This window comes from Hirundo rustica, chromosome 10 (genome assembly GCF_015227805.2).
Source record: "Hirundo rustica isolate bHirRus1 chromosome 10, bHirRus1.pri.v3, whole genome shotgun sequence".
Classification (NCBI taxonomy): Eukaryota; Metazoa; Chordata; class Aves; order Passeriformes; family Hirundinidae; genus Hirundo; species Hirundo rustica.
The window spans coordinates 6,414,879-6,434,175 of NC_053459.1; the positions used below are offsets into that span (position 1 = coordinate 6,414,879).

Genomic DNA, 19,297 nt, shown 5'->3' on the forward strand with positions numbered 1-19,297 from the left:
CCAAATTATAAAACAAGATATGAAAACAAATTGATTCCTTTCCTCTGAACTTGAAAAGAATGTGGTCTGCTGAGATTCTCGATGGTGCCGTGCCAGGATGAAATGATGATGCCTAGACAGGTGTTAACAGTTGAATGTATTTTCTTTTCTCTTTAAACACAAATATGTCAGTGTATGTGTCTCTAATTTGATCTGGTGGATGCAATTGGTTTGTGCTCACAGCCCACAGAGCCCCCATCCTGGGCTCATCCCACAGCACGGGCAGCAGGGCAAGGGAGGGGATTCTCCTCCTCTGCTCAGGTGAGACCACCACTGCACGGCTGCCTCCAGCCCTGGGGCACCCAACAAGACCAGCACGGAGCTGCTGGAGCAAGTCCAGAGGAGGCCACAGAGATGCTCCAAGGGCTGGAGCCCCTCTGCTCTGGAGCCAGCCTGGAAGAGCTGGGGCTGTTCCCCTGGAGAAGGGAAGGATCCAGGGAGAGCTCAGAGCCCCTTCCAGTGCCTGAGGGGCTCCAGGAGAGCTGGAGAGGGACTGGGGACAAGGGATGGAGGGACAGGACATAGGCAATGGCTTCCCACTGCCAGAGGGAAGGGTTAGATGGGATATTAGGAAGGACTTCTTCCCTGTGTGGGTGGTGAGGCCCTGGCACAGGGTGCCCAGAGAAGCTGTGGCTGCCCCATCCCTGGAAGTGTTCATGGCCAGGTTGGATGGGACTTGGAACAACCTAGTCTAGTGGAAGGTGTCCCTACCCATGGTAGGGATGGCACAAGATGAGCTTTAAGGTCCCTTCCCACCCAGCCCATTTTACAGTTCTATGAACTGCAAAAATCACTTAAGATTTCTGTTTTGTTGGGCCACAAGTTTAGAATAACCCCTCCCTGCAGATCAGAAGTAAATGGTCTTCAAAGGCTCTAAAGACAGAATTTTAATGATATCCACTATCTGTCCTAATAAAAGGAACAAGAAATGAGAATCTACAGCAGGTTCTAAACAGTAAGTTACACTAAGACACAAAATACAAAATTTTTGTTACAAGACAGAGAGTTCACAGTAGAAAGGTCCCTGAGCAACTTGCCTGTTGCCATTCAGTTTCAGACTCCAAAAGTGAGACAGGTCCCAAGATAAGAGTCCAATTTCCAGTTGCAGCCATGATGGCATGGGATTCCATGCCTTTTTTGGTGCTCAAATGAATCTGCAAGGAGTACTTTGAGGACTGTGGCTGACATCCCTTCAAACGTGTCATGGAACCAAAGGAGCTCCCCAGAAATACACTGTGGTACACACAGCCACTGCCGACAGCAGGACTTGCATGGGAAACACAGGCTCGAGCTGGTGAGATTCTCTTTCTTTTCATTCGAAACTTTGGAAAGAAAAACTCTTGTTAAGTCCAGCTCTAACTGTGAGAAAGTACTTCTGGTTTTGTGGAGGTCTGTGGAAACAGACCTACCTGATGTCTTAAATTTTGCACTTTTCAGTCTTCTCAACCATAAGGAAAAAACTAGCAGCTCAAAAGGCAGGCTGTGAGAACACAGGAATAACAGCAATACTTTGCTAACCTTAAAAAGACTTTTTTTCTTGAAATACATCTGCCTCCTCTTCATCAATGAAAAAAGTCACCCTGAATGGCTAATTATAGTGACTTGAAGAACATAACCTGAAAATCAAAGTAGGGGCAAAGAAGGTTTGAACTAACAGTACAGAAAACTGCCATTATTTATGTCACCACAAACTGAAATTCCACTACATCTATATCTATGTGACTAAATATGTATACAGTTTGCTTTCACTCTCATAATTTGCTGACAGTATCTCTAGGCCCTTCTTCCTAAGTCACAAGAACTTTTAAGTTACCCGGAACATTTATTTCAATAATGAAATAATCAAAATAAAGAGTAGAGATTGTGGTAAATCTGACAAACCACATTAAAGGTTTCCCAAAAAATGATGTCCTGACTTTGTAGAAGCCAATTCCTTCAAGGGATGGTGCCTATTAAAGGCCAGTGACTGCTCCTGAGTGAAAGGGCTCTCATCAGCCCAAGGGGCTTTAAGCGTCTTCCTTTCAAACCCAGGGCCAATGCTGCAGGTAGAGGGCCAACACCAGTAGCTCAAAGCTGAAATTTCAACTACTGATATTACCAGAAAGAAATGCAAAACTCAGCACCTGTGTCTGGGCTGGTGACAGTCACCCAAGAACTGGGCTCAGCTCTGCTAGGTTTAATCAGTCCTTAAACAAGGGGAGAGAGGCTGCTGGCCAGGAACTCCTGGCTGCTCCTGCAGGGTCCGGGAGCACATTTGTGCAACACCCCTTCCTACCCCTCCAGGCACCCAAAACATTCCACCACACCTCCTGCTCCATGCAAATAAGGAAAAGACAAGGTAAAGGCTGTTTACACCATTCTGCCCTGTAATGACTTTGACTCTGGCAGCGCCAGAAAATGCCGTAACTCCCAGTTAAAAGGACATGAACAATTGAAAGGCTCAGCTGGTCATGGTCCAGGTTAAAGACAACTGAGGCAATCTGATCAGACTGAGATAAATAAGGAAAGGAGTAGGCAGTGGTGGAATGTGAGCATGACCGGATCTGCTTCAGAGTCCACTTCTTCCAATTTAGGATGTCTCCTCTTTGAAAGCCAAGCTTTTCTTTTCTATATCCAGTTACTACTGAATGCCTGCAGATTAACAGAATATTGGACTTGGTTTAACCACTTTCTTTGTGCCAGAGAATACCACGTTTTCATTAGAATACAGACCCTTTCTTATCATCCCCATCTCCTTCTCTTCAGAAATAATTACTGCAGTTATCAGCCCCGCATTTAATCAAACAAGTCTATGGCTTCATTAATGCAAAGGAGAGAGAACTGTAATTACAGTGTTTGCTGAGAGAAATATCATTTTGCAGTCTAATTCCTACCTTTGGTCTGCAAAAAGTCTGACTAAACCTTCAGCAGAATTTCCATCTCTGGAAAGGCCAGAGCTGTGAGTACTTTTCCAATTTGTAATCCAGTCAGAAAAGATCTAAGATCTAGTCATACTGGTTTGCTTTTTACAATTAGTTCTTGTCTTCTCAGGAAGCCCCTGTCATCTACAGTAAATCCAGCAATGTATCTCACACACAGCTAGCAAACTCATACACTGACATAATTTGTTCTCAAGGTTAAGAATAATACTGTCAAAAATAATCAGACTAAGGCTTTTACTCCTCTGCTTAGTACAGAGGGTGTTCCTCCTGTAATAAATTTGTACAATACAGAAAAAAAATATAAACAAAGAGGAAATGGCACAGATCTGGCTAGTAATGCAGCAACTATTCAGAATTATTAACACCAAGAGATATTTGCTGCTCTTCTCTTGAAAAGCTGTAGCACAGCTTAAAAAGCACAGTCTGAGACACTCCTCAAGTTTTACTTCTGTACGCGTGAGTAGCACTATTTTCCAGATCAACATGGATGTAATTAAATTAATATAGTGGAAAACAGGCAATAGCATTTGAACTCCTTGCACAATTTTTCTCCAGTGAGCAGTGCCAAAAATAATTTTACAAGCTCTGAGTTTAGTAGTGCACAGGGGCAGAACACAGACTTTGTTCCAAGCTTACAAGGAGTGCTTTCATTTCCAGCAGAGATTTTAACTTATTATACAGAACTAGCAGTGCAGAATTCATTTCAAAGCTAATTTGTCTTTCCTTACATTATAGATTAGCTCTAAAATATTCTAGTACCACGAGTTCTGTCAACTAATTCAATAAATTTATTTTAAATTATTTGAAAGCTTGTATTAATTCATACCCATAAATTAGTTAAGAGCTGATTTTAAGCCAGCTCCTTTTTGGTCTGCTGTTGTACAAGCAATGTGAATAGTTTGATTGATTCGGGTAGCAAGTCATAAAGAAAAATACGTTTGGTTTAAATTACTGTTGCTTCTGTTACCAGTTCATAGAGGGAAACCTTGGACTGCAGTCAGAACTCAGCACAGCAGGTATTTCATTCAGATTTTCAAACCACAAACCAGTGTGCCCTTCCTTCATGTCTCCTGTACTAAAAATAAATTCCGAAGGCTTTTTCCCACTCATTTCTGAAAGTAGCAGGATACATCTTTTGGGAAAGCGATGCCATTAGTTCACAAGTGGCTATAAAATGTATTGCACTACTTCAACACTTTTTTACACTGTCAGATAGGGGTTTTTTAAAGTTTTTCAACCCTTCTCGTCCCTAGAAGACAGTAGCATTCAGAGTTTAAAAGAATTAAAAAAAAGGAATTGTAATTACTTTCCTTATAACCAAAGAATCTTTGCTAAAGAAGAAGAAAAAGAAATAGTAAGGAAGAAAGAGTACATGTACAAGTACTAATACATTCAGCAGCAAACAGGAAGAAATAGTAAAAAACTTTTTGATTTGAAACTACACACACAACAAAACCAAAGTTTTAATTTCCAGAATGTAAACAGATATTAACTATTTATACTTCCTCACAAAAAATTTTGATGTAACCATATTAATTGTCAAGTGTCTGATATGAACTTTTAACCCTACCTATATTCATTTAGAGAAGAAATTAAACATTTAATGTATGCCCAGTAATCTGATTTACCGTCTACTCGAGCCATTTGCATCTTATTTTCAGTTTGAATTTTGCAAGCTTTCACTTCAAATAAACACACTATAAAAATTACCTCAAGGCTCAGAAACAAGAAGTACAAAGTTCAGCTCTTGTTTATCTACACCACACATGAAATTAAGATTAAGCCACTTCCATCCTACAGTCTTATCTTCCCATTTTTCAACGTGGTTAACGGCATGTTTTTAACTGCTTTATAGTTATTGGGGTGCATTCATTTCTTTATACTATGCATACAAAATATTTCAGAAATCCTTGACATTGCTATGACTTAAATAAGTAACAATTTTTCAACATGTATATTAAGTTCATACTTTGCAACATTCTCCCTTATATTCACACACTGAAAAGGGATTTTGTTGAAGCAGACTTTATATACTTAATAAAAAAGCAAGCTCCAATGCAATGAATTGCAGTATTTTCTAATTGGGCCACAACACAAAATATTTATGATACCAACTTCTTATTAGTAACTGAATGACTGAAGAGGTAAAGCTTTTTAATACATGCCAAAAAACCATTTCTCTCTCTGCAGCTAAAGCCCATATGCAGGGAATTAGATTTACCAAAGTCTTCTTTGTGGCCCATAACATCCACCTGTACAGAACAACAATTCCATCAGTCACAAAACAAAACCATGGACAACTAATTTTTTTAGATAATTTCTCCAATTACCATGTTACATCTCCTATTAAAATATTATTAATCAGAGTAAATAACACTATTTCCTGGCAAATTTGCTTTCTGTAATTCTTTCCAACAGCAAAGCAAGCGCTTGTTCACTGCTTTTGCCAGACCATATAATGGCCACTCTATGCTGCTTTTTCCTGGTTTTAGCCTTCCATTTCTTTCGGCAAAGCAGGTATCTATTAGTTTGCCCTTAATTAAGCTCATAGAACATTAATAAAAACCAAAACGAGCAAGCTAACTCGGAACTCCTGCATGTATTGCCTCAGTTTGCGCCATTCAATCAGAATTTAACAGAGGATCTAGAATAGGGGAGGAACAACCAGGCACTCAAGGATGAAGCGGGAAGAGAGTGTGGAACCCCAAGTGTTTGATTCACAGGAAAAGTCCCACAAAGGAGTCTGGCTTTAAGCCCTGGTGAAAGAGTCATAGACAGATCTCTGCTTACTCACAACTGAGAAAAACCCAGCCTTAAGCAGCACCAGCAACCCAGGCTGACAGGTAACAGCTGGAATATTTGCTCATCAACGACTACTGCTGAAAATCTGCTTTAAAATGTACAGGTTTCTGGCTTATCCAGCAGAAAATAAATGAGAGGGAAAGAGACGGATGGGAGAGAAGGACTAATTTCACTGTACACTTGAAAGCAGTCAAGTAGTTTCCTCTTCAATTACGTGAGACCCTCTTCCCCTGCAAAAGAAAGCTTCTTTTCTTCCATAGATCAGTGGCTGGTTTTCCTTCACAGCTCAAGAGGCTGTTTCAACCACTAATTGCTTCTGGTTAGGAAAAAAAAATATTTATTCCACAAGCAAAGCTCTCTGCCTTTAAAATGTAGAAAGGTCAGAGTGCTTGAGGAGCTTTCTGTTTGTTTTCTATCAATAACAGAAGGCACGAGCTGACAGCCATGCAGATACCCAAATCAGCTCTAAATCCAGGGAGCTCCAGAAATGGAAACAGCCTGGTTGTCATAGCAGCAGAGCAGGATACCTGAGCTAATTACTCAGTCTGAGAGGCAGAGCTAATTAGCCCTGATGCAGCATCACACTGACACAGTTATAATCCCTCTGGGACCTCACGTACATATTGCTGATTAGACATTTCAGTTTCCTCGCAAGCAGCTCAGAGAGCTCAGCATTCAATGCTGTGCTTTACATAGACATTCAAAAGAAAAAGAGAAAAAAGGGGGAAAAGCAAAAATACGTTCCTACAGAGAAGAAAGCAACGTAGAAGAGCTCACAAAAACCCCCAGAAAACTGAACACTGATCTGCAACACTTCTGCAAGGGAGGAGGGTGCCTGGATCCACAATGCTGCAGTCCAAAGCACAACAGTGGAGACGGAAATTTTAGCAGTGTGGATACTGCCCCAGCCCAGTGGCACTTAATTGAAAAAGGGGCTTCATCATTACAACAAGCTAATGTCAAAAAGTTCCCTGTTACCTAATAATGAAAGCTCTGAAATTTTGCTCCTGACTTAGAAATAAGAAAGTAAATACAACACCACCTGTTTTACAGGTTGCAAATCTCATGGAAAATAAACACCTACTACCAACAGACATACCTGTTTTATTTTCAAGGACTGAAAACAGCATTTTTGCTGTTTTTCCACGAAGAAGTAGTATTTTAACACTTACCTTTACAACTTACTTTCACCTTTCTAAGGTACTATCAGATACAGGATCCTCTCTCAGAAGCAGCAACACATTTTAAAAGGGTCAAAACCAAAAAGTGAACGGGTAAATGTATCAGTCCTTGTTAATCATTTTTCTGCCACAGAAATTCAACATAACACAGTGGAAAATACTACACAGACAAGCTGTGAAAGGCAGGGGCCTTTTTGTATTCTCAAATGAAAAAAACAAGCAAGATAAAGAAAAATTCTTTACATAACCATTTCACTTCTTTGTAATCAAAATCAACAAAGGCAATATATGTACAGATGGAGCAGGCAAACTAGAGGAAAGATGACAAGTGACCAATTCCCACACAAATCTGCTTATTGAACTGAGATGTTTTGATGGTTCAATACAAGAAGCTTCCCATTTACACCAAAGAGCACCCTAAAACCACAAAGATTACTGGAATCACACTAAAACCTAATCTCCTATGTTTTTAATGGACACACATTAAACAGATACTCAGAAGAGTTGACAAAGGACAGACATGCTTGAATATTTGGTGCATATTTATTGAGTTTTAAATTGCACAGATCTTTTACGTTCACCTGGAAAAGCCACTCATTTAACAATTGTTACTATCGACAATTTACATAATAGACCTGCTTACTCGTATTTACAAGACATCATTTCTCATTTCAGCATCAGCTACAAGCAAAGCTGGAAGATGCCAAGAGGTTCATTCAAGTATCTGTGCTGCCCAAGAGAATGGGATAAACACATAAAAATCAATGTTTCTCTAAATAGAAAGTTTTTTTTTTCATGGTCAAGAGTGCTGCTAAATAAAACAATTTGGCACCTCAGTTTCTAATTAAAGCTAATAAATGGACACACACTCTTCCACCTGCTCAAAACTTCTGAAAAACACATCAAGCTAAATGTACTTCACATGTATCAGGTGATCAAGTGATTCTAAGCACTATTAAAATGGTAGATTTATAAACCTAGCATCACAACTTCCTGAGAAACTTCATCCCAAGCTAGTTGTCCTCCTCCCTCCAATTAATGATCATGAACTTAGATAAATTAGCAGTCAGCATTTAGATCCAACTTCAGGAAAGGAGGCTGGATAATCTAAGACAATGTTAGCCAAGCAAATTGAAAGGAAGAAAATTAAGGAAGATAAACCAGTCATTGGGATTCACAAGGGGTTGGTATTTATCAGAAATAGTAACAAGCAAGAATGTCAACCAAGTCTCTAAAGGGAAATAAAGATGTCATAATATATGATTCCCATGAAAAAGAATCTTGGTCTTCCTCACAAGATTCAAAGAAACTCCCTGTTTCTCATCTGCATTAAGGAAAGCTTGGTATGCACTTTACCCAAAGTGGACTGCCAATAAAATCCACTCTCTTCTGATAAGCTCATATTTATTCTAGAAAACAAGCATATTACTGGAAACTGGAAAGAACTGTACTGTTTGCCAGGATTTTAACCCTATTCCACAGCTGTTACTACAATCACTGCAAAAATTCCAACACAGAACTACATCTCCCAAACACACTATAGACTTGGGAGACAAGTAATTTTTGCTTCCTTTCTCCTACCATTGCTGCTTGGGACCAGAAGGCACTGAAAGAAGCTCAGCAGAGACAGCCCTGGGCAGAGCACTGAAAACGGAAAGTCACCATTCAAAGAAAAGCCAAGTAAGTCAATGCCATCAGGCACTCACAGCACTGCTGCCTCCCAGCCAATAACAGAAAGCTTTTCTGGGAAGCACTTGCTCCAGCAGCATATGGCTGACAGTGGGCATTCAGCCTGCATCACTCACCAACAAGGGGTTTAAAAAATAGGAATCTTATCAGAGGGCTGCCTTCTCTAATGAGGAGAAAGAAATAAATTAGAGAGCAGCAGGGGAATGAAGATATTTATGACATGCCTTCACCAAAAGCTTGCATCAACAAGAATATAAGCATATGGCCAAGGATGCCTTTGGTTTAATGCTGCTCAAATTCTTACAAATAAGCTTGTGGGGGTTTTTTTTTCACATACACCTCCAGGAGGGAGCTAAGAAAGAAAGAAAAAGCACACAGAATACAACTACTTTCACATAAGCTGCCAAATCCAACTGAAAAATGTTTCAGGGGTTCTGTGTGAACAGTGCAGACATTGACACAGGGGTGTAACCTAAGCCCTAACCTTCAGCCCTTTCATAGAATGCTCCCAGAGCTTCAGTCCTTCCTGTCATCCACAAAATAAGTTTATTTCCTTCAGCTGTGAAAAAGGGTTGCTGAAGCTGCTGATGGTTCCTATCTCTTTTCTCTAATGCTTTTTACTCAAGACTTCACCTTATACTTAAGAAGGAAGAAAAGGGACTTCTACCCAGGCCATCTGATGTCTAAAGGTGTATTCCCACATCAGATCCAAAATGAAGAAAAAGAATTTCTGAACTGTGGGTTATTTTCAACTCTATTTAAAGTAAATTCTTGGAAGCATCAGAAAACAGTAAACAGTTCGGTTCTGGGCACTACAGAGAGAATGGAGCTCTGTCTCTCTTCAAGGCTGAATTAGCTGAAAAAAGGCTACACATGAAAAATTCATTAGAAGGCACGGTGTGGCAACAGAACGCTAGAATGGCTGACTGCTGCATGCCTGGCAATGGAGACTGCTTAAGCAGGGTGGTACCCTGCTTAAGCACACCTTGCAAAAAGGCAGGGCACTCGCTGCTGACGTGATAAAGTACCACAGAGGAACAAATAACACTGGTGCTTCATCCAAAGGAAATCTTTCTTGCTAATAGAAGTGAACTGAAGCCTGACTCCTTCCTCTTCAGTTAAAAAAAAATCATTTTCCTAAAAAGAAAGAAAAAGATATCAAAGTTAAGGTATAGTTAGCTACTAATTTTTGCAATGAAAAAATTGGGAAGAAACAGAAAGGGGAAATAAAGCTACGCCTACCTGGAGTACCAGATCTTTTGTCTCCTGCTGCTGGTGAGTAGAGCGTCTCTGTGAGGATTTGTACACTTTAGCATGATGACAGGAAAGTGAGAAAGAGAAAGGGTAGCCCTTCACAAACAAGCTTTAAATCAAGTCATTCTGGAATGCAGACAACATTTCTATACAAACCATGCACACAAGGAGTACCAATCCAAGTGTCACCCCCATTTTTACCAGCATTTGCATTAACACACGTTTGTAGGTCAGATTTATTCTATACAACTTGTTTCCCATGTTCTGTACCTCGACATCCTGAACACTGGATAAAGAAGTTGATTAAATCCAGAAGTGCTATGTCCCTGTCTTGTTTATATGATTCAATCCAGTCGTCCACCACAGACTGTCAAGAAAAAAAGAATACTTATCAGAGACTCTTCAAAAGTGTTTTATTAAAGGCAAATGACTTATTCTTTTCAGAATATAATTTTATAATTGAGCATTCATTTTGCACCATTGTACATGCGTACAAATTCAGAAATGTATGCACCTTCTCTCAAGGTGGAGACAGAACAAATATTGTTAGAGAGCAGAGCTACATGCACCATTTTCTGGTATTATATTGTACAAACACAAGACCAAATTGAAATTACTGTAATTCCTCAAAGCTACTTTGAGCATTTTTTCAGTTTTAAAATTGTGTTGAAAAAAATAAACACTGTTACTCCATTCAGAATGACCAACATATATTCCCAGATAACCGATGAGTAGAAATACTTTGGGATAAATACTGATTTTATATTGCATAGTGAGTATCTCAGTATTTATAAAGGCCAAAGTAGTATATCAGTCACTCAGAAACACTGTAAACAGTTCAGGAAAACAAAATATAATGAGGAATACACAGTAAATAAAATAATAACTTAGGGTGCTTGTAAGCTACCTGGATCACAGGATAGGAAACTCAGTCAGTTTTTAACTGCCCTCAGAATTACAGTTAGCCAGGAGGTATTTTTATCATCTCTGATATTCCAAGCTTCTCAGCTACATAAACACTGTAGGCAAGGAATTGTGTATATTTAATGTCATCAAATATTATGTTTTACTTCTTTTATGAGGGAAAAGACAAACTTTTCTGTTCAGCACATGCAACAGCATTCATTAGGAAAAAGCTTGATTATGTTATCAGAGCACACCTTGCAAATAGATTAGTTTATTCTGGACAGTTCAGGTCTACAATGAATTTCTGTAAAATTAAATCTAAAAAGCCACACAACTGACTTCTACCATTCTGAAAAGGAATCAATAGGAAAGACAAAAAAACTTCAAACAATTTGACCCCTTAGAAAAACCTGCTTTTTTCTTAATTAGTAGCTGTGAGGAGGGATCTTGAAAAATCCCTCTGCAGTTTCCAGTTTGTCCAAATGCAAACTCCCAAGACCCCAGTGGGTCCTTGGCAGGTGTATGAGGAAAAGGATGCAGCAAACCACTTGTGGATGTACCAGAGACACAGAGCTCTGAACTGAGCTATAGCACTCCGTGTTTAACACACATCACTACGCTCACCCTTGAGCCACGAGCAGACTAGCAGCACTATCATGTTGTCCAACAACCAGCATGAATCTCTAAACATCCAAGTTGCCAGGAAACTCAGTTTTCACAGGTTTTGCCTCCCAAAATACACACACACGCACCCCTCCCCATAGGAGAAGCAATCTTAAAACGGGGTCCATCTGCTACTTAGAAGAAATTAGAAAGCAAGTGTAAGCTTCACACAAGTTGAGGAATCATGAAGCAGCAGCATAAAACCAGTCATCTAGAATGTGATCTCACTGTTATTTCATCATGAATTCAGACCCGTTCCTGGAAGTATCAATCATTTTAATCAATCAGCAAAATTCTCCAGGGCACATAAACCAAATGTAGCCAAATGTGAAAAGTATTTACTACACCAAATATTGACGGAGCTTAATGACCAGGCTGTTGGTGTACTACCAATTTACGAGATTTGTTTGAACAGCTCTGTTACTGTAGATATCAGAACAACATGCAATTGCCACAGCTATTTTTTACACTAAAGAAAACAGCAGCTGTGCTAGGTCAAATGACAGATTCACCTGCCCAACAGGGCTTATACATGTAAGGAAAAGCATAAGAAAAGGGCAAGAATACACCGACTTTTCTGAGTTATTGTCCCAGACCCTTAAGACCCCAACAAATTTCTTCTCTCATGGATGTGTCTGTCTAAACCAGCTTTATACCTACATCATCCTGCAGCAGTGTGCAAGGGTTAATTATTCACTGCAAAATAAAAGAACAATTGTGTTTTAAACTTGCCAATTGTTAGATCCATTTGATGTGACCCAATTCTTATAAAACAAGAAAAAACAAACCCCAAGCCCCTGTTTGTATTTTCCATTCTTCCATCTGGCTGCCTCTTTCCAGGCAGGATAATCCTACTCTGTGCCATGTGGCTTGCTCAGAAATAATTCTGTATCTTTATTCTTGCCCACTCTTGTCACACAACTCTTGACAGTTTTTGAAGTTTACTATATTCTTCTTTGAGCCTGGGAAATCTCAGCTGCTTTTCCTGAGTGTTAATAACTAGTTTCCCAGCATCTGTTCATTATCCACAGCCGAGTTTCACAGAAAACACTCCCCGTGGAAGCAGGGCTGGCCCGAAAAATTCCCTCCCACGTTCAGTCTTACTCCTGTTTGTTGCTATAACACACTGCCCCTTCAGCCATACCACTGCAGCTTCTCATGGACTGTGTTAGAAATACTGCCAATGAACCCACCTGGACTTAAAAAAGGGGACCCAAGGGAAGAAATGTCAATAAATACCTTTAAATTTTGCTTCTGCTTCTTTTATACAATTATTGAAATGATTTTTGCAGCACTATCTCAAACTGCAGCATCAGTGCAGCTCCTCTCACTTCTATTTTTTGTCTCTCATACAAAAAGAATTGTGTGGGACACGCTGTGTCCTTGGGCACTGGGGGCACACTCTGTCCTACCAGTGTGGCACATGCGCTTTCAACCCAGAACCATCGTGCAATTTACAGAAAAATAAAGACAAGTGGCTCATCTCCAGACTTGGGACCAGACTTGAGGCAATGCAGAGTCTTCAGTGGCAGGAGTAGGTAAGAAAAGCAGAAAAATCAGAGCAAAGGTTCTCAGAGGGATAGCAAGCAAAGACTGTCTTGACCTCCCGGAGAACTGACAGAGCTGTAAGTAAAATGTGAACTTGTGGGTAGGGTTCATTTGATGGAAGCTGGCAAGCACAAGCTCCTCAGTGCCTTGGCACTCAGCACTGCGTGTGACACACGCACTGTCAGTGTGACTCCTTGCTCTGACCAGGTACGTGTGGAGAGCTGAGAGGGCTCCTGCTGCACAGTGCTTGTGCTTACCTCAAGAGAGCCCCACTGACTGAGGGGCTGCGGGTGCCAATCACACACAGGCTCCTGACCTGCCACACAAACTGCATTCACTAAGCCCTAAACATCAGTGCCCCAAAATAACACCCACAGACTCACACACTCAGCCCCTCATGCACATTTGGCATGCTGGCTGCTAACTTTGTTAGAGATTACAGTTTAAGGCAACATGAGATAATGAAGCCAGACTGCATATGCTACAGCAGTTGGAACTTAATCAAACTGTTGACTTTTGATGTAACAGAAAAGAGCTATAAAAACTGAAAACACTAGATGAATAAATAAAAATTACACACCTCAGACCCAAAAGAGAGATAAGTATCAACTGAACCAAGACAAAACAGCAGTAATCCAAATACCAGGAAAAGAGATTGAACGCAAGCAAAAAAAAAGGAATCAAACCACGGGCAACAGTGTAGCAAATGGTGCAACATGCAAGCCTTGCCAGAAATGGAATTATTTTGCATAAATATGCATAGAGAGAGGACTACTATTAAAAACAAGGATTTCTAACCAACAGGCCCTATATTACAGCAAGCTCTCTTTTTATACATCATCCAAGGGCAAACTCAGGCAAATGACACACATTTGATCGCCTTGCCCAGAGCCCTCCTGTCCTTGCCCCTCTCTGTCACCTGTCCAAGCACAGATCATTAACACCTCAAAGGCACTTGTGGTGACAGGAGGGAAAAACCAGGTGGCCCTTTTGGAAAGGAGGTAGCTACAAGCAGGTTCCATCCCCCAGAATTCATGCCCACAAGGGTCCCTGCCTACATCCACAAAACATCTAGAAAAGAAGGCAGCAATAGATTGCATGAGCTGCTCCAGTGGTACCCATCGGCCTCCAGATGTTTTCACCTTCAGATGCCGTGGGGAGCATGGATTTACCATATGGAAATGTGCACTTACATGCTGTGCATGAAATCCACAATAAATTCAGCATCCTGGGGAGGAACGGGATGTACAGGACTTGCGCTGCAGCCTGCCCACAGGCAGCACATCCATGCTTTTGGGATTCACCAACTTCAAGGCACACGCACAAGGAAAATGCTCCCTTGGCAACATGCTCAATTACACAGATAAAACCCCCAAAGGACTCCAGTAACAAACACCAAGAACCCTCCTCCACTCCCTGCTGTCAGGACACATCTAGACACATATGTACACACACTTACATATATATACACAGACACATACATGCACCACATCTCTGCGTCAGTCAACAAGTCCATACAGGTACATTACAAAAATAAGACTCAACCTTTCTTTTTTTAATGAAATTGCTTCTATACTTGTGAGAACTGAGTAAAAAAAAAAAATCAAGGTTTCCTGCAAATGGCAGATGACATATGGTACAAATATATCGTCACTCCAAAGATTTTCCAAAGCCTGCAACAGTTTTCAGGAGAATCTCGCAGAAATGAACTCTCTGATGAGTCTGTTTTAAGAGCTACCATGGAGCATAATTTGAAGAATATGCCAGATAAGCAACCCTACAGAAATAAGAAGCCTAAATGAAGTCAAGTAAGCAGCAGAATAGATCCAAAGTCTGAGTAAACAACTTCAAATCGATCAACTTGCAGAAATATTGACCTTCACATCTTAAAGTCTGCTAAAAGATAAACCGAAGCATTTTATGGTATTGAAGAGGAACAGCAGCTTGGGGTTGCCAGTAAAAGCAAGTCAGATGCAATGAATGAAATAATGAAGCTAGTGATCTTATTAGCTCCTTTAGGCTTTGCAGCTTCAGTGCAAGAGAATTTAGGAGCATTAAGTGCTGGAGGAACCAAAGGGACTGACTGCAGAGGACACCTTGCCAGCTCGTGTAAATTAGCACAGTCCCACTAAATATTAATGAAAGCTGATTTAAAAAAAAGGCTATTTCACAATTTCAATTAAGTAACAATCTGGCAACAGTGCTACAAACAAATGGGAAAACAAATGACTCCATTTACAAAGTGCATATTAAAATGGAAGATCTGAGTCAACTGTAAACCAAGGCAAATCAAGTATAAAGAACTTTAAATAATTTGCCATTTCATACAACTGATCATGGACATGCTTCATCTATAGTGAATATGAAAGAAAAACATTACTCTAGAATGTGCAATGTGTTTACATCAAGGTAGGAAAAAATCCAAAAATCAAAGCTTACACTAACAACTGCCAAAAACCCAAAGTCACTCAAATGAAATTTGAAACTGATTTAAAAAGTAATGCAGAGTGAAATTAAATATTCCAATAACCTCTATAAAGAGCAACTTAAATAGAAAAGTAGAAAATATACTTGAACAGATAGTGAGAAGAACTTAGTACACTAAAAATAAAGACCCAGGGGAAAAAAAAAAAAGGCAAGCAGCGAGAGACTTAAAACACTGCATAAAAATGTTTAAGTAAATCTGTTCAGGTTGGTTTTTTTTTTAAAGAATAAAATCGTTTTAAGGATAAATTTTGTGTAAACTGAAGAAATGGCACAGATGGCTACTGGGGAGAAGGTAGCTCCTAATGTGTGAAAGTATGTGCAGTTTCGATCGGGCAGTACACTCTGGGATGAGGGCCTGGCTGCATTCCAAGCGGCAGGCGGTGACTCTGATATACACCCAGGGAAAACCTAATATAAGGATAATAAAAATGAACTGCAGCTTGAGGACATGCACTTGATTCTTTTCCTCTAAGGAACGTAATTTTAAATTATGAAAGAGTTCATACTTTGCTAACACCTACCATACACTTCTTGATAAGCCAAAATTATTTTCTTTAAAAAAACTCCAAAAATCTCACTTTAGCTAACTTTAGAGTAAGCAAAGATGGGAAAATTCGTTTTATGCAGAGTCTACCTACATAACTTTATTTCCTGAAGCACAGAGAGGAAAGGAATGCAATCCTATTTCTTCCCAATAAAACTAAGGGATTTATACTCTCCATACAGGATTATCTGTTTGGCATTTTGTGTAAATACACATTTCTATGCAGTAGACTGGGTATTAAACATCATTGCACAGGGAAATCAATGTAACATGTTACATTGAACCATTTGGGAGAAAAAACCCTACCAAAAGAAAAAGAAATTTATTCTCTTACGAGAATCTTAGAATGGTAAAGGTTAACTGGCATTACACTGAGTGCATAAAAGATACTAGGAAAATTCTGCTCTCAAATGGACTAAAATCACAGGAAGTCCTGAGCCTGGGCACTCTTGCCCAGCAGACACACTACTCAGACCAGCACTTCCTCACCTGAGAGCTCAAAAAAGCTGAGTGCACCATACAAAGCTCTCACCAAGAAGATTTTCTGAGGTGGTACAGAACTTTTGCATCTCTCACGGTTGACATGTTACACCGTTTCCAAGGGGTTGTGTCTGTTTAAGCTGAGCCAATCACAGGCGTGAATGATGCTACAAAGCATCCAAACTCCTCATAACATTGAACACCAGAATGAAAAGACACTTGGAGGAGTGCTGAAACAAAATGGGAGTTTTTCCAGTAAGAGACCATCAATTTATTAAAACACGTAATTCATATTCCTCTGCTAGCACAGTTTGTAAAGGGCTCAGAGATCACCCCAGACACTTCAAACAACATCAACATTCTAGAGAGCAAAAGGCTTCTCTGCCTTCAAATATTATGAGTATTTTCAGGTACAAATGCTTTCACAAACTGCACTACCGGCACTTGTGTTCACATTAACAGCCAAATCATCTCACATCTTATTAAATCACAAGGGAAAAGAAGCTTTGTGTGATGACTGCAGGAAAATTCTTTTGGTATTCAGGGATACGCCTCTAATTAATTAATGCTTCATTTGGTAGCTAAATTGTTCCCAGTGTAACGACTATAAAAAGTGCACCTAGTTTTGATTTTTTTCTTTTAACTCAGTACCATACAATCAAAAGCAAAGCAAGATTATGCTACAGAAGAAATCTGCCTAGCAAAAATGAAAATACTAGTTTAAATGTTAATAATAGATGCAATCATTTTGCCCAGTAAACTTTAGAAACTCCTAAGGAGTTTCTGAGAATCTGGGGAAAGCCTAAGTTATTACCTATCCTTCAAGCTGGAGGATACAGTAATTAAAATACAATAAAGGACAATTAAACTAAAACACGCCTTTAACACAAAAAGCATGGGTAATACTTAATGTATATCTGTATATTTTTAATCTTCAAAGACCTTCGCTTTCAGAAATAGCTGAGGGAGACACAGAGATGTGATCCAGCAAAAAACACTTTCAGAGGGAAAAAAGAAACTCAGAGAAGAGAGAGCCACTAAGACCACTGGGAATACAGACACCGCAGAGGCCCTGAGCTGCAAACAGCCAGAGGTAGGGAGAAAACCCAAAATTCATTTCTGCCACCTTATTCCCTTTCTGAATTGCTGCTGTCAGAGACAGGCTGCTGGATTTTTGGTGCAATCCAGTTACAGCTGCTCTGATGATCTTAATTGCAAGGATCTATGTAAAAACACATGTAATTCCTCCTGCATAAGATAAATATAGTTATACAGTCTAATCAGGAATAAGTCTGACCTACTGCCAGAGATGGACTTCTCATGGCAAGGTAAGCAGTGCTACAAATACAGCTTTACTTGGACAGGGAGGGAATCCCAAAGGACACAAATTCCCACGCGCCAAGATGTGCAGGTAAGAACAGTGAGGAAGCCTGTGCATCTTTGATGTCTGGAAAGACCCGGAAAGGCTGGTGGCACAATGAAAAATTCCGTTTCAACACACTCGATACTTGGATACTTATCTTATTATACTTGCTGGCATATTTATTATCAACCATGAGTCATTTTTATTTATGAGCCATATTTATTATGAACCATGTCTAATCAACACCAAGATTACCTTTTATTAGCTAAGCAGAGGCGGCAATTTTTTAAAGGGTGGGTTTTTTTGTTTTTTTTCCCTCAGAATCAGCCCCTACTCTGTATTGAGCTGCTAACACCAATTAAAGGTGACTGGTGTACTCATGGAATATTGCAGAGTCATCAAGGCACAGATGTGTTCATGTTTTGGTACTGAACACCTCCTAGAATTACTGCTGATCCATTCTCTCTGATGCTCTGGGGGAACAAAACCCCTTTGCAGACAAGAAAGCAGAACACCTCTATGCTTTGTTTGACCACCAGTAGTACAGAGAACTGGTCATCAGTAACTCATGAGAAATTTGCAGTCTGAGTCCTAAACAAAATCTAATCTCATCACAAGTTCTTTAGTTCCCTGTCATCTTAACAGCAGGGCCAGACACCAGTGCAGAGATGTCTGAACATTTTAGCTACCAGTCAGTCCCTGCCTGGGTGGCTCAGCTGCAAGAGCAGAGGCTCATCCAAGCCTTCATTTCCAGCAGTGGGCAGCTGAACAATGAGAAATGCTGAGAGAGACCATTCTGCCTATGGAAGTTCAGAGAAGGGAAATGTAGAGGATATAGCTGTCACCATAAAATGATACAACTAAAAAATAAATATATGGAAGAGATAAATGACAAAAGGCAGAAGAGTATCATGTTTGACTACAAAAACCACTAAAGAAGCTCTATGAACAGTCTTAATGGAGTAGCACTTGAAAATGTACCTGCAGAAAGCACGAGCAGGCCATGTCACACTTCACACACACAGAGCTGCTGACCGAACAACTTCTGAAGCACTAACTGTACAAAAGGTTACAGAGCAAATGAAAAGCACTGACAACCATCTGATACCAACTTAATGTGGGCATCAAACAGATTTACAGAGTTCAAGCAAGACACAAGCAGCACCCCGTGACAGAGGCAAAGATTTTATGCAAAGGGCAGTCCTGGAGTTATGTAGACTTGAAATACAAAAAATTAAACTGATTTTATTCCCCTGGAAGAAGCAACCGGCAGTAAGCCTGAAGAAAAGTAATAAATGAATCCTGCTGTGAGAACCAAAATAGAGAAGCTTAGAAGAAGTGAAAATTGAATTCAGCAACAGACTTTTATGAATTGGCATCACAAAGCCAGAAAAATCTAACAACTAAAAAAAATTCTGAG

General features: G+C 39.9%; 1 protein-coding gene across 7 annotated transcripts in view; it reads right to left on the bottom strand.

Annotated features, from left to right (window-relative positions):
- STAG1 (STAG1 cohesin complex component) overlaps positions 1-19,297 on the bottom strand; it is a 172,735-nt gene that overhangs the window by 93,312 nt on the left and 60,126 nt on the right. For all 7 annotated transcript variants that reach the window (XM_040073903.2, XM_058421907.1, XM_040073908.2 and 4 more), the window contains one exon: positions 10,157-10,253. In XM_040073903.2, the coding sequence (XP_039929837.1) occupies positions 10,157-10,253 (97 nt within the window). The remainder of the gene's footprint in view (positions 1-10,156; positions 10,254-19,297) is intronic.